Source organism: Clupea harengus, chromosome 6, assembly GCF_900700415.2.
Source record: "Clupea harengus chromosome 6, Ch_v2.0.2, whole genome shotgun sequence".
NCBI classification, from domain to species: domain Eukaryota; kingdom Metazoa; phylum Chordata; class Actinopteri; order Clupeiformes; family Clupeidae; genus Clupea; species Clupea harengus.
This window is the reverse complement of record NC_045157.1, coordinates 11,208,296-11,223,597: the sequence shown is the minus strand read 5'-3', so window position 1 is coordinate 11,223,597 and position 15,302 is coordinate 11,208,296. Positions and strand designations below refer to the sequence as shown.

At 47.3% G+C, this 15,302-nt stretch overlaps 2 protein-coding genes across 3 annotated transcripts; one reads left to right on the top strand and one right to left on the bottom strand.

The window, feature by feature from the left end:
- Positions 1-408: 408 nt before the first annotated feature.
- Positions 409-2,239, bottom strand: LOC116220775 (SLC35A4 upstream open reading frame protein-like). Its single transcript, XM_031568981.1, has 3 exons — positions 1,747-2,239; positions 878-976; positions 409-623 (listed from the first exon to the last, which is right to left on the bottom strand). Exons 1-3 carry the CDS (start codon positions 1,759-1,761, stop codon positions 423-425), a joined length of 315 nt encoding a protein of 104 aa, XP_031424841.1. The 5' UTR covers positions 1,762-2,239; the 3' UTR covers positions 409-422.
- On the top strand, positions 1,231-14,615 carry hmgxb3 (HMG box domain containing 3). Of its 2 annotated transcripts, none has more exons than XM_031568964.2 (22): positions 1,231-1,317; positions 4,388-4,547; positions 5,413-5,587; positions 5,994-6,422; positions 6,517-6,615; positions 6,751-6,882; positions 6,999-7,366; positions 7,717-7,802; positions 8,048-8,140; positions 8,722-8,807; positions 8,996-9,097; positions 9,226-9,372; positions 9,634-9,819; positions 10,089-10,213; positions 10,423-10,550; positions 10,926-11,057; positions 11,596-11,780; positions 11,977-12,193; positions 12,509-12,642; positions 12,800-12,919; positions 13,154-13,363; positions 14,049-14,615. In XM_031568964.2, the coding sequence occupies exons 2-22, from the start codon at positions 4,405-4,407 to the stop codon at positions 14,538-14,540; spliced, it is 3,789 nt and encodes a 1,262-aa protein (XP_031424824.1). In that variant the 5' UTR covers positions 1,231-1,317; positions 4,388-4,404; the 3' UTR covers positions 14,541-14,615. The 2 variants fall into 2 exon arrangements, with proteins under 2 accessions (XP_031424824.1, XP_031424823.1); XM_031568963.2 differs by lacking the exon at positions 1,231-1,317 and adding an exon at positions 2,309-2,486.
- The last annotated feature ends 687 nt before the right edge of the window (positions 14,616-15,302 follow it).

Here is a 15,302-nt window from a genome sequence, read left to right as displayed (position 1 = left end):
ACAACGCAAGAGCTCCTGGGTCAGAAGGTAGATCACCATGGCAACAACCTCAAAACAGCTTCCCGACATCTACCATACTGTCTGACAACAAGACTATAGTCTAAACAGGTCACCCTGTAATACAACCCTATGGCAGTCCATAGTGAAAAACAGCAAGTCTACAGCTGAGGTCTTAGTTCAGCATCTTCTCATGACTCTCCAACACACTTAATTACATTCATCAAGCCACTCATACTCATGATTAAATAATCCTAATTTAGTTATCTTACATTAATATTCTTAACTCTGTGTATCCAGTGCAGTCCAGATTGAAGCTGAGGCACATCTACTGCTGGTGGAGTCCATGCTTCCAGCATTGAAGCGGTCCATTTGACTGCACTTCCCTCACTCACCAGCAGGAGGTAGCAGTGAGGTGCCAGAGTTTATTTGCCGGGGCCTTTCCTCAATGAGCTGGCGTAGTCCCGCACCGTCTGTTCAATGTTGGGAACAGGATAGTTCTGTGCCACACAGACACCCGTGCAGATGCCCAGACACACTCCCAATATAGCAGTTGAGCGTAGCTTGGCAACCACAAAGCCTGCCAGGGCACCCTTCAGGAAGGGGGAGGCCAAGAGAGTGCCACCCTGCAAAATGTCACACACACATATTTTAATTCATAAGACAACGCAACAAAACAAAATCCAAATACTTTAGGAAGAAGCAATGACAAGGTAGTAAGTTTAACATGACCCCCCTCCATAAAAAAACACACACTCTGTGTTTCTGAGAAAAAATAAACCTCAGGCCACGTGTCAGCTTGAGTTAATATATGTAAAGGTCTTTCTCTGACACAAGTGAGTGTATGTATTTATGTGTGTGTGTGTGTGTGCGTACTTACCTGGGGTATTCCCGCTTGCACCTCGTTCTCCACGCGCCTCTGGATGCTCTCCAGCTGATCCTTCAGCTCCGCCAGATCCTTTAGCTGCCTCTCAGGGTCCTCACACACACACACACACACACACACATACAATTAATTGTAAACATAAGCAACCATATGCTGCCTCCAGGCCATTATGTAGTTCGGCAGACTTAGTATTATCTGACTAATAGTATTCAGCTCTTTACAGTGCCACAGCCCGATTGACTAGGCTATCAAGACTTCGTAGCTTTAATGTATTGCGTTCAACTGCACTGGCAATTAATTCAGGGGGCATTGAGAAGGCGCTTCCAAGAGTTTCAGCAAAACTGGGACACCAGCCATCACAGGCATCACAGGCATCAGGGGGAAGAGCGGGCTGCCCAGTCGCACCATTGGTACTGGAGCACGGTTCTGGAATGGTATGGTATGGTACTTGTATGGTCTGGTACTGCAGCTCAGTTATGGACAACACTGCAGCGTTTCAGGTCATGTAACTAGTGAATTTAGCTGACAGACGTCTTAGCACCCGGTGTCACGTAAAGCATGCACGACTGCAGGGAAATACGTGCTTGAAATCAGTTTATTCAGAGAAATTAAATTAACGTATATATGTGTGAGTGACTATCTACCTAACTAGTTCCTAATATATCGCCAAGTGAGACTGCAAGCTAGCATCAGCCGTGACAGGATCAAGTTACACATCAAAATTTCAAACCATTTATGATCAGTAGTCAACAACGTTAAAGAAAGACGAAACTGGAGTCAAGCAGCGGTAGCATGACTTTACTGAGCTCTGTACAAACGCAGATGTTAGGTTAGGGGACTAAGATAGCATGCACAGCACTCACCTTGTCATCCGCCATATTTGATCACAAACACGGTCCTCGATTCATCTTGTCTGAATGTCATTTCTCGCCTTTACTACGCTGGATTTCTTTGGTCTGCGTTTTGGCAACTTGAAGCTGTAGTCAGCGTTTGTACTCACTTGTTATTATCACTGTGTAATTGCTTAATCTGTACGCCAAATAACAACTGTCTATGTGAGAAGTTTTGTTACTATTCAGTGAGCTAATCAGCAGTGAGGACGTTCTGAAATTAGTTATTCGTATAATATTTAGCTTACAAAGTTACCGGTCTTGCATCAATATGACTGATAACAGAACGCATCACTGATATCAAATCAGTCAACGGCACTTCAGTGTGATACATGTGCAGAACATATTAAATACGACAAACTTGGGGAAACTCAGTAACTTCATGTGTCCACTCATTTCAGCGGAAAAATAAATATATGCTATTCCGGCTACAAACAACGGCAGAAACGCTTTCACGTGTTTAAAACGTGGTCCACGATTGGAAGTTATAGATTCATTCTATCACATGATTGGTTGTCAACCTTAGCAACAGAGCGCCATTTTAACGAAACACTGGAGAAGTACGAAGACGAAAAGAGAGTCTTTCTGAATTATTATAAGAGATCCGAACTAAATAATTAGACGATTAGACAAATTATATCATGCTCTGATCATTTTAAGTATATCTGATCTGACGTTTAGCTGGACTGGGGAGTATTACAACTGCAAACCAGGTAAGGTTGCAACAAGGCAGTCGCTCATTGGATAATTCATCGAGGCTGAAGTCAGTATGGAGACACACAAATACTCAGGATTTTCTTACGGGAGGGAGATATCAGACCAACCTCACTGTAACAATGCGAGTGCGCGTGGTAGATGGCCATTATTGCATCTTTAAATTTGTGCTATATATTCCCTATTGGTGGTTGATATGAGTGTCTTGATGCAAGCCACCTTTAGTTAGTAGCCATCTTAAGTCAGAAGGTATCACCGGCCTGACGTTGTCCTTCTCTTGCGCTGAGTTTTGCCGTTTGGGGAAATGACTCGGCTTCGCTTATCACTGACAGTGAAGGGCAGGCTTGAATCGCCAGCGTGTGTTCTTTCTGGCGGAGGCCCAGTCCCTAGCTGCTCTATTCAGCTCAGTCTTTATGCTAAATGCTATAAATAAGTCATAGAGCCATGTGTGGTGTTATTAAAGTGTTGTTGTGACACAGCCTGATGGTGAAATGTATGTGCTACAAATATAGCTGGCCCTGAAGAAAAATAACAGCCAGGGACCCTCTTTATCTCTACTGTAAATGAGCCACTCTGACAGATGACGGTGTTGGGTGCATGTAATAGGCCTATAGCCTGAATACACAGATGAGGCATGGACATTAGTGTAGTATTGCCTCAAAGGAGCCATATTTGGCAAATCTGTTGCAGATAATAGAAAGTAAAACAGTAGGCTTAAAGCATGAGAAAGGTGCTTTGGTCGAAAACTAGCCATCTAACTATTGAAAAGTTGTGCAAAGCCTAACAAAGACCAACAACAGCACAGCTGGCACTGATAAAATGCTTGCTAGTCTGCTTCGCGATATAGTTGGCGATGCCGTGCTGTGAACTTTTTTACAATTTATATTTACATTTAGTCATTTAGCAGACGCGTTTGTCCAAAGCAACGTACAAGGGATTCGTGGGGTGGTCCACACGAACCCACGGAACTTCATAGTGCATAGTTGGAACAAGTGTGTTTATCTCCTTTTCACATGACCGCATACCATTAATATTTATTTGAAGATAATACCAGTACTAGCTGCCTATAAAAAGATGCTTCAAACAGAATAAAATGCTGCATACCGTCTCTTTAAATAAGCTATGCAACTCTCAAACACAAATGTTGAGATTGTATCTTTCATAGCTTGAATACGAGTTCTTATCCTCACCGTTATTTCCAGAATGCACTGAAATCACAGAGGTAGCAGCCAGCTTTGCACCGCGCCTTGAGACAATGTTAATTGTCAGTGGTGCTTTATAAACTAAACTAAATGGAATTGATTTGATCAAACATCACCATAGGTGACCACATGCTGTTGTAACCACTCTGATCCCAGCTGACTGACAGGTGGATGCACCCCTTATTATGGCCAGATCTGCTTAAGAGGTCCGGGGGTGTTCGATTGGGTCTTTTGTAGTATAACCTGTGGGTACCTGTTGGTTCTGTGTGCCAAATGGGCGGAGGCCGAGACTGAGTCACTGGGTGGCTGCTTTGCCTGGTTCAGTTACTGCGTAGAAGAGTGTGAGCTTTTGTAATTCGAAATACATCTGGTGTTAAACTGTAAGAAATGGCAAGCAGGATTTGTATGTCAGCACTTGGGATCGTTCCTCGGCATCTCCAAAAGCGCTTGGAGACGTGCTCTTCCAAATTTCTTTGTATGAAAATACAATGACAATAAAGACTTTCGATTAATTCCCAGTTGCATTGCTGACACTAGTATGACCTCAGTAGTCTTCTGAGCTGAAAGCTTTACTGATAGCTGTGTAGCAGTCTCGCCCAGTCTTAGCCTGTATAGGGCTACGTTTTGTCCCACAGTGGGTGATTTTGAATAATTTGCAAAATTTTGATTTGTGTGTATGTGTGTGTGTGTGTGTGCAGTGGTGAGGGTAAGGGAGATGGAGGCTGTGTTTGAGGACTCGGAGGTGAAGCTCATGGAGGAGGTGGAGAGCTGCTACACCTCAGTGGAGGTTCCGTCTCCCAAGAGGAGAAGGAAACCCAAAGGCCACGGAGAACGAGTCGACAAAACCAAAAAACCCAGGTACCCCCACCCCCCAAAAACCCAAGTATTTATCACCCCCCCTAAACAAGATAGACATTCATCATACATGCCTTCCAGAAAGGTACTCTTGGAAAAAGTACTTTTGACCCTTGCACAAAACTGACACTGATCACAAAAAACCCCACAAAAAGCCACTGATCCTAGGTTCAATTAGAGTTCAGTTCAATTCAATTTCAATTACGTATGTAACCAAAACAATAAAATTGTCTCTAGGCGCTTTACAGAGCCCAGGGCCTGATCCCCCAGCACAATAGCGAGTATCAGTCATCATTCAATCATTTCACAAATGTCTGTGATGGATTTAAAAAAAAAATTTAAGGAATAAATGCAGGGATGGTCACAAATGCCATGCATGTTCGTTAGTCTGTAAATAAATGTAAGTATTTACATTTGTGAATCTCGTGACATTTATTTGTGAATCAGGAAATACATTTGAGAATCGTGTGACATTTAATTGTGAATTTAGGAAACTATTCTAACTCAATGTAAAGGCCTTTTTGGTGGAATATAACGTTAATTGCCATATAACACCCTGTGCTGCTCAGAGGTCAGTCTTAGATGGATGGGTCTTCCTTTATGAGGGGCAATTTCTGTCTCCCGTGGCATGCTCTTGGGCGGTCCAGGCCCTGGGTTCTGGTATGCTCTTGGGCGGTCCAGGCCCTGGGTTCTGGCATGCTCTTGGGCGGTCCAGGCCCTGGGTTCTGGCATGCTCTTGGGCGGTCCAGGCCCTGGGTTCTGGGCGACACCCTCAGTCTCCGCTGGCGGCTATATGAGTGCCTGAAACTGAGCAGTCGGGAATTAAAGTGAATTAAATGTCTGTGCCACCTGTGCCACCCCACCCCAGGTCGGCATATCTGCTGTACTACTTTGACGTGCACCAGCGTCTGCAGCAGGAGCACCCTGAGCTGCCGCAGTCGGAGATCAACAAGCGGGTCAGCGAGAGCTGGAGGAGGCTTAGCGTGGCCGACAAAGCCTTCTACTTGGACCGGGCCTCGCTGGAGCGGGACGGGCTTGGACAGGTGGGTCATCAGCAGAACTTAAACAGGCCCGGCCTTGTCAGAAGATTAGAATGTGCCCTCATCAGAACCTAGTGGAACCGTGTTAGAACCTGTTTCGCCAGAACAGACATCAGTAAAACCGTTATCTGATCATACAGTAGCTAGAGAGATTTAGCACATTTCACTACTGATTTCCTAATCTACAGTCCCTCTCACTAGCGTGTGTTGTCAGATATTGGGCCTACCACAAGTATTCATGATTAACTATTTTCCTGAGTGTGTGTGTGTGTCAGGGTGAATCACCATACTCTCTCTCTCTGTCTCTCTCACACACACACACACACACACACACACACACACAAACATGCTCCCACATTCTAATCTCTTCCTCCCCCCACCCTCACCCCTGACCTCTGACCTTACGCAGAGAGCTGTCTCTGCTGTTGCCTCTCAGGATGTCCCGGGCTTCCGGAAGATTCTCCCGCGGGCGAGCTATGTTTTGCTTCCTAAGGGTGGGTCACTGGATGAGCAAGTCGGTGGGACTGTGGAGGTGTGTGTGGAGGAAGGGACGGAGCCTCTCTTTTCCCCCATGGCACTTGGTAGCGAGGTGGAGCTGGCCGAGCAAACTGTTGCCTTGGAGATGCCGAGGGATGATGCTGCTGCTGCTGCTGCCGTGACAACCCTGCCTCATGCGAACCCCCTCACACACACTCAGAGCAGCTGCCCAGTCAGAGAGCAGGAAGCCACACACACCACTGCAGTTGGCATGGCAATGGAGGAGGGGCTGGAGGGAGGGGCTTTGGTGCAGCAGGTGAAGGCAGACTCTACCCACCTGGTGGCCATCATACCCAATCAGGTGAGTAGTTGGATTTGACTGGCGGTTTGAAATTCAGGCGTTTGAAAGTGACTGCCACGAGTGGAGTTCTAACGCCTCGCCTCAACTCTTCCAGAGCCTGCTGGAACACAAGGTCGTCTCCCCAAACAGCTCTCTCGTCATGCTCCCCATTGTGTCCAGTGTGGAGCCGGCCCCCAAGCCTTCAGTCAAACTGGTGTGTGTTTTACTGTCCTGTATGTGCATGTGTGTGTGTGTGTGTGTGTGCCTTTGTCTGTTTTTTCGTGTGTGATTTTCCTTCTTTAAGTTGTTGCCTTCTATTAATGTTGTAATTGTTTGTGTGTGTGTTTAGTCTATTAAGTACACCCGGAGAGGGAGGGGCAGCTGCCACACCCCGGGTTGCTCCTTCAACTATGTCACACGACACAAACCCCCGCAGTGCCCCCTGTGTGGACTACACCTGGGGGGAAAGTGGATCGCCATGGTGAGTGAACACACACACACGTACACACACACACACACACACACACACACACACACACACACACACACACACAGACACCCTTTATCCCGTGGGCTGATTGCCTGTTCATTTAACAGGGGAAGAAAGACTCAGATAAAGCACGCTCAGTGCCTAGCAACAACAGGCCATCACCACGGAAACCACAGAAAGACCTCAAAACAGCCCCCCGCTCCGCATCAGAACCAGAGGGGGTGGACCAGGGAGCGGAGCTTGCCACCCATCTAGACTTTAAAGCTATTGCTAGCCTCAAGCAGCGAAAGAGGACCGGCCGCTTGCCACGGGAACAGCGGGCAGAGCCACGCCCTGCTTCTGCACCTGGCCTGGCACCAGAGGGAGCCAGAGTCAAGAGCCCAGATCTGAAGGCCATGAGTGCCACTGCCATCTGTACTGGCACAGACGCAAGTCCTGGCGCTGCCGCTGAGACTGCTGGGAGAAAACCGTCCACGTGAGTCACTACTGCCCTCTAATGGAGAGTTCCTCAGAGCCATGTCTTAAAGGAGACCTCCGGTATTTTTTAACCTGGGCCCTATTTTCCTATTATACTAGGGACAAAAACGATCGTAAATGGTCCAGTATTGAGTTATAACCAGCAACCGCTAAGCAGCTATACAATGTAATCCCATGGGTCAAGAATCTTCGTCAAAGTAAACTGCTTGTTTTCACCGCTGACAGGCTCATAATGTTGTTATAAGTGTCTGACAACATGGAAAGGATCCCTACAAATACATCTGTCTGTTTATGATTTATGATTAGTGACATATTTATAAGATGGTATAACTTGTATTTATTTTCTAGTGGTCGTGCTCGAGGGAGAGCCAGAAATATGGGTGCTGGACAGAAGCGTCCTGTGAGAGCAATACTGCCTGCGCCCACCAAAGCAGGTAAGCCCCCCCCCCCCCCCCCCCCGCCCCACACACACACACACACTTACACTTATATACACACACACACACACACACACACACTTACACTTATATACACACACAAAACTTGTGTGGTGCCAGTATTGTTTGACAGCGTCAAACGTCAAAGTTTATTTTATGAACGATGCAAAAATACATCTTCAATGTTCTTTCATCTGTGTATGTTTCTCAACGTGTGTGTGTGTGTGTGTGTGTGTGACCAGTTTCTTCCCCAGCTACTGTAGTCCAGTTCATCACTGTCCCTCCTTCCAACAAGCATAAAGTTGAAGTCAAGAACAGTAGCACCACAAAAACAGGTAGCACAAAACACACAAACACGGACATACAAAGTTATACAGAGTGTACAGTGAATTGTGTCTCTTTTTCTGAATATAGTTTCTGCTGGCATATTACCATAATGCAATGCCAGGACTGAGACTATCTGAGGGTGATTTTACTTCAGGAGGAGTCTTAGTTTATAGTGGCTGAATTTATCAACAAGCTGTAAGCCTCAGGTAGATCTGTAAGGTCTGCAGATGTGGTAGATGGCATGCATTTTAATGTTGGTGTTCACTGAAAAAGTTTTATACAACATTACCAGTATGTGTGCCTACGTGTGTGTGTGTGTACTTGTGTTTGCGTGTGTGCATGAGTGTATGTATGTGTGTGTGTGTGAGTGTATGTATGTGTGTATGTGTGTGTGTGTGTGACGCTGGCTTCTGGAACATGCACACACACAATGCACAATAAGTAACAGAGAGGTCTGAGAACACACTCAGAAGATGAAAGTCTGTGTGTGTGTGTGTGTGTGTGTGTGTGTGTGTGTGTGCTCGTTTGTGTGTATTTTTGCACGTGAGTGAGTGTGCTCACATGCATACATGATGTGTGTTTCCTGCAGTTAAAGTACACTGTGAGATCTCTGGTTTGAAGCCGAGTACACTGAAGCAGCTGGGCCACACTCTACCTCCCCCAACATCAGAGCAGGTGAGCTACACACACACACACACACACACACACACACACACACACACATAAACACACACACACACACACCCACGCACACACACACACACCCACGCACACGCCCACACCCACACACACACTTTCATCTTCTGAGTGTGTTCTCAGACCTCTCTGTTACTTATTGTGCATTGTGTGTGTGCATGTTCCAGAAGCCAGCGTCCCGTCTGACTGGTGGTCAGTTTATCATCACGGAGAACAGCCTCAAGATGCTCTCCATGGTTCCCTTCAAGCAGAACACTGGTGCCAACCTGGTAAGGACCTTGCCAACAAGTGTGTGTGTGTGTGTGTGCTCGTGTATAATTTTGTTAGTGATTTTCTACATTTGTTTGAGTGTGTGACACTGTGTGTGTGTTTTTATGCATGTCTGTGTGTGTTTTAGGATCTTGGCCTGTCGACAGCGCGTGGTCGCGGTCGGTGTAAGAACCCTGGGTGTGACTACATCTACAAGAACCGCCATAAGCCTGCCCACTGCCCCGCCTGTGGCTGGGAGCTCAGCAAGAACCCCACGCGCAAGAGCAAAGCTAATGTAAATATAATGTGATGTTAGCTAATGTAAGCTCAGAGTAAATGCTAATATAAATGTAATGTGATGTTAGCTAATGTAAGCTCAGAGTAAATGCTAATGTCAGCATCAACCCTAATGATTTAGATTTAATCAAAGCTGCTAATGCCAATGCTCAAGTCAACCTAACTGTAATTATTTAAATTCAAATGATTTATATAGTATATATAACTAATAGTGTGTGTGTGTGTGTGTGTGTGTGTGTGTGTGTGTGTGCGTGCGCAGGCTGCTGAGGACTGCAGAGGGGATGAAGAGTGTGTGTTAGATCCATACACCCCACTGACAGCCACACAGAGAGACGTACAGAGACAGAACACACTCCAGTTGCTACGGCAATGCCTGCAGATCCCAGAGAGTGAAGGAGAACTCCAGGAAACACTCACACTCATACAGGAACTCAACAACACACAGGTACACACCCACACACACACACATGCACAAGAGCTCAACAACAAACAGATGCACACACACCCACACACACACACACACCACACACACACACACACCCACACACACACACACACACACACACACACACACACACACACACACACACACACACACACACTGTGTTCAACAACACACAGGTTTTGATTATTTATAAATATGTTGTTGTACCTCTATGACTCAATTCATGTGTGTGTGTGTGTGTGTGTGTGTGTGTGTGTGTGTGTTTTCAGGTGGTAGTGTCCTCTACGGATGAGCAGCTGACTGCACAGCTCCAGAGCAGTTGGCCACGTTTCTATGAGTCTCCCGCAACTCACTGCAGCCTCTGCCAGTTCCCTCTGTTTAAAGGAGGACAGAGGTGCATATACACACCAACTCATTCACACACACACACACACACACACACACACACACACACACACACACACATGCTCTACTCTCTGGCTCCTTGTTTTGTTTCTTTAAGTAACATTATATTTGTGACATGTGTTCTCCTTCTGTGTGTGTGTGTGTGTGTGTGTGTGTGTGTGTGTGTGTGTGTCTGTGTGTGTCTGTGTGTGTGTGTAGCTCTGTTGCAGGGCAGGAGGATTGCTGGTTACTGACTGAGTCTCATCTGCAGACAGCATCCATTCAGCTAAAAATGTGCACCAACACACAGTGCCTGGCCTTACACAGCCTTATAGATATACACCCAGGTGCGTGCACACACACACACACACACACACACACACACACACACACACACACACACACACACACACACACACACAGTGCCTGGCCTTACACGGTTTTATATAGATATCCACAAGCATATTTGTATATATAAACAAAATGTAGATATATTGAGGGTATACTCCACGTTATCAGTCTATAATGTAACTTGTGACTTGCGTCCAGACAAACTCACCTCTACTCCCTGCCCCACTGCCTAGGTTATACTCTATATGCTGTCATTATGTTATAAAGCGTGATGTATATATATTTATGTGTGTGTGTGTGTGTGTGTGTGTGTGTGTGTGTGTGTGTGTGTGTGTGTGTGTGTGTGTGCGCACGTGTGTTTGTGTTCACAGGTCTGTTTAATGTGGGGAATAAGCTACTTGTGAGTTTGGATCTGTTTTTTAAGATCCGCAACCATCTCGGACTGGGCCATGATCCAACACAAGCTGCTCTTGCTATTTTACAGAACGTCCAGAACCAACCAGGTACACGCACACACACACACACACACACACACACACACACAAACACACACACACACACACCTCAGACTGGGTCATGATCCAACGCAAGCTGCAATAACCAACCACACACACATAAGGCCTTATGCACACTGGCTGCGTTGCAATTTTAGACCACAGCAATTGACTATAAACATTGCAAAATATTGTGAAAAACATATCCTGCTTTATCTACAGCCAGGATAAATGTTATTGTAAACAAAATATATATAATATAGTTTGGCCTTTTTCACATGATATAAGAGCCTACATAAATGACCATGGAGAAGTTGTCATCAGTTTGAAAAGCAAGTTTATTTATTAATTCACTCTTAATTCACAAATTCACTCAAACAAACGCTGCAGAACTGTCCTACTTGCTTACTGTCTCACATACCTCCTGTCTCACATACCCACTGTCTCACATACCCACTGTCTCACATACCTATGTCCCGCCTGCCTACTGTCTCACATACCTACTGTCTCACATACCTCCTGTCCCGCCTGTCTTCCTGCCCTGCAGTGAGCACCCTGAGTGGGGAGGAGCTGTCGGAGCTGGTGTCGCTGCTGCTGGCGGGCTACTGGGCGTTTGAGAGCCTGACGCTGAGGGACTACAACGACATGATCTGTGGGGTGTGTGGCGTCGCCCCCAAGGTGGAGATCGCCCAGAGGAACAGCAACAACACACTGCTGCTGCACAACGTGGAGGTGAAGTCCATACACACACACACACACACACACACACATACACACACACATAGATATATCTACAGTATGCATACACACGCACAGAGACACAGAACATGGAAGTTTGTGGTTTTTAGGCTCTGTATATCTTCAGGGTTTCATAGTTGACTTGCCCCCAGTATGGAGTGTCTGATGAGGTTTCTCTCTCTCTCTCTAGTTCACCTGGCCCGAGTATGCAGTGTCTGATGAGGTTCAAGCTGACGACTTCTGGTTGACCATGGAGAACGAGGCACTGGAACAGGCTGCCTTCCCCTCTAGTCCACCAATCACACGCTTTGACGCCTCCATCATCGCTCCCTTCATCCCGCCCCTTATGAGGGCTGCTGCTGTCATCAACACGGAGAAGGACAAGTGCCTCACACACACTCCTGCAGGTACACACACACCCCCACACACACACAGACCATGGTTTCTGTTAGCAAGCATTGCAAGGACACATTAGGCACGTTTAATTAGGGCAGCAGAGGAGTTTACTGCAATGAAAAAGGTAGAAAATGAAATGTAACCTGGTAGCCTATAGGCTACATAGGCCACGTAGGCCGAGCCTTTTTTGAAATGACAGATGTTACAGATTACAGGTGTTTTGTAATAGCCCACATTTATGTGTGTGTGTGTGTGTGTGTGTGTGTGTGTGTGTGTGTGTGTGTGTGTGTGTGTGTGTGTGTGTGTGTGTGTGTGTGTACACACAGGAGACCCATCCGCTCTGGTGCGTTTGATCCACGAGGGTCAGCTGAACCCGGAGCAGTTGCATGAACACACACAAGCGGAACTGCAGAGTGTGTTAGAACGCTGTGAAGTCCCCACCACACCCAATGGCACCAAGGTGAGTGTGAGTGTGAGTGTGTGTGTGTGTGTGTGTGTGTGTGTGTGTGTGTGTGTGTGTGTGTGCGCGTGTGTGTGTGTGTTTGTTTATTCTCTAGCTCTAAATACTTCACTTTGACTGCATTCTTGCTTTTCCCCTTCTGCCGTTCTGTCTCTAGGAGGAGTTGTTGGAGAGTGTGTGTTCTCTGTACACACACATCCAGAGTGGTCAGATGACCGGCCCCCCTCCCCCCTCTCATCTGACTTCAGGCAGACTCAGCAAAGTCTGTCCTCACCAGGTAACACACACACACACACACACACACACACACACACACACACACACACACACACACACACACACCTACCCCTCCGACACACACCTGTGTGTGAGTGTGTGTGTATATATATATATATATATATAACTGTATGTGTGTGGGTGTGTAGGTGGTATTTGGCAGTAAGTACCTTGTATATACTGACTGACCTCTGTCTCTCCATGCATCTGTGTGTGTATGCATGCATGTGTGTAGGTGGTGTGTGGCAGTAAGTATCTTGTGCGTGCTGAAAGTGCCCGGGACCATGTGGACCTGCTGGTGTCGTCTAGGTTCTGGCCGGTGGTGTATGTGGCAGACTGTGGCCAGCAGGTGGCGCTGTGCACAGACGTGCTGTACCCACAGCTGGCACAGAGCATGTGGAGCAGCAGGCAGGGCTGCCTCTCAGACCCCCTGGCACCAGACCAGGTCAGGATCATACATGGGGGCTACAGAACTCTGTGGGGTGGGGGGGGCAATAGAACTCTGTGTGTGTATGTGGGGGGGGGGGGGGGGGCGTTGTTATGTCAGGGGTTATAGAACTCTGTGGGGTGGGGGGTAGGTTAAGGGGCTATAGAACTCTGTGTGTGTGGGGGTATGTCAGGGAGCTATAGAACACCGTTGGGAAAGGGCGTAGGTTAAGTTATGTATAGGCAATTTGTAAGTAGGATGAACCCCTGGAGGCGAACCATCTAATTTTCAAAGGGGTCCTTAACACAAATATACAAAAATACCATACATATAGAACAGTGGCCCTAAAGGGGAACCCTGCAGTCCAAGAGTACCAGGACGCTATGGTAGTGAGGTTATAGAACTCTGTGGGGGGGTAACACTGGGCTTTAGATGCATGAAGTTGTGTTGCTGTTTCGGACTGGACTCTTGTCGGAACACTGGGCTTTAGATGCATAAAGTTGTGTTGGTTCGGACTGGACTCAAACCTAAAATCTGGAATCTGTCCTAAAACACCGTATGTCTCTCTCTCTCTCCCCGCTGCATGTGCCAATACCGGCACATGGATGTGTGTGTGTGTGTGTGTGTGTGTGTGTGTGTGTGTGTGTGTGTGTGTGTGTGTGTGTGTGTGTGTGTGTGTGTGTGTGTGTGTGTGTGTGTATAGCTGGTGTCGTGTGATGAGCTGCAGGAACACCTACAGAACTCGGACCCGACGCTGCTGGACCCGTCCAGTCTGGACTCCCCTCTGCACCCCCTCACCCGCTCCCTGTCTCGCTGGGTGCTGCATCCCCCGACACACACACACACTCACACACAAACACACTCACACCGCTCCACAGAGATCTGCCCAGAACTGCAGCCCTACCTCAGTCCCGCCCTGGAGGAGGGGTCGGCAGAGGAGGCCCTGCCCCCCGGCACCCTGCGAGATCAGGCGGTGACCTTTGAGAACGCCGCGTTCTACTTCCTGTACAATCGTCTGCTGGACTTCCTGTGGAGCCGTGAGGTGGTGAATGGACAGATCTCAGAGGTGCTGCAGAGCTGCGGCGTCGGCCAGGTGGTGATCAGGGACGCCCTCTACAGGCTCGGAGTGGCACACATCAACACGCAGCACGAGGACGCGGAGCAGGAGGAAGCGGGAGGGGATGGGGCGGAATGAGAGGGAGATGGACAGATACACAGATCAAAACAGAGAGAGAGAGATGGAGAGGCACGCAGAGGAACAGAGAGTGAGAAAGAGAAAGGATGTTAGAGAGAGAGGGAGAGAGGGAGAAGGACAGACTCAGGGAAGGAGGGTGTGTGGGACACATTAACACACAACACAAGAAGCCACAAAAACAGTGAGAGGAAGTGTGTGTCTGTGCGTGAGAGAGAGTGTGTGTGAGAGAGAGAGGATAGCGAGACAAGAGGGACAGAGAGAGAGGGATAAATGGAGAGAGAGAGAGAGAGAGGTGTGTGTTTTCATGCTGCTTTTCTGAAGGCCTGAAGAAATTGCTCAGTAGTAGTAAATACTGCCCCCTGTCTGTGGAGCTGGTAACAGAAGCTCATACCTGAGGAAGGGGGTGTGTGTGTGTGTGTGTGTGTGTGTTATGTAGTAACTGCTGGCACAGAGGCAAGAGTGGATGGAGAGTAGTTCTCCTGTGTGACCAGTAGATAGAGCTACATCGCTGAGTGTGTGCGTGTGCGTGTGCCTGTGTGCGTGCGTGCGTGTGTGTGTGGAGGAGCGTGTCATTTGTGTGTTTAACTATATTTAAGTGTGTTTGGATATCTGATTGTGTATTAGTATGTTGGACACATGATATCTTGATCATTTTACAGACGCAGTGACTTAATCCAACCAGCAAGTAATTGTCGTGTGTGTGTGTGTGTGTGTGTGTGTGTGTGTGTGCCTTTTCTAAAGCATTCTTATTCAGGGGTTATT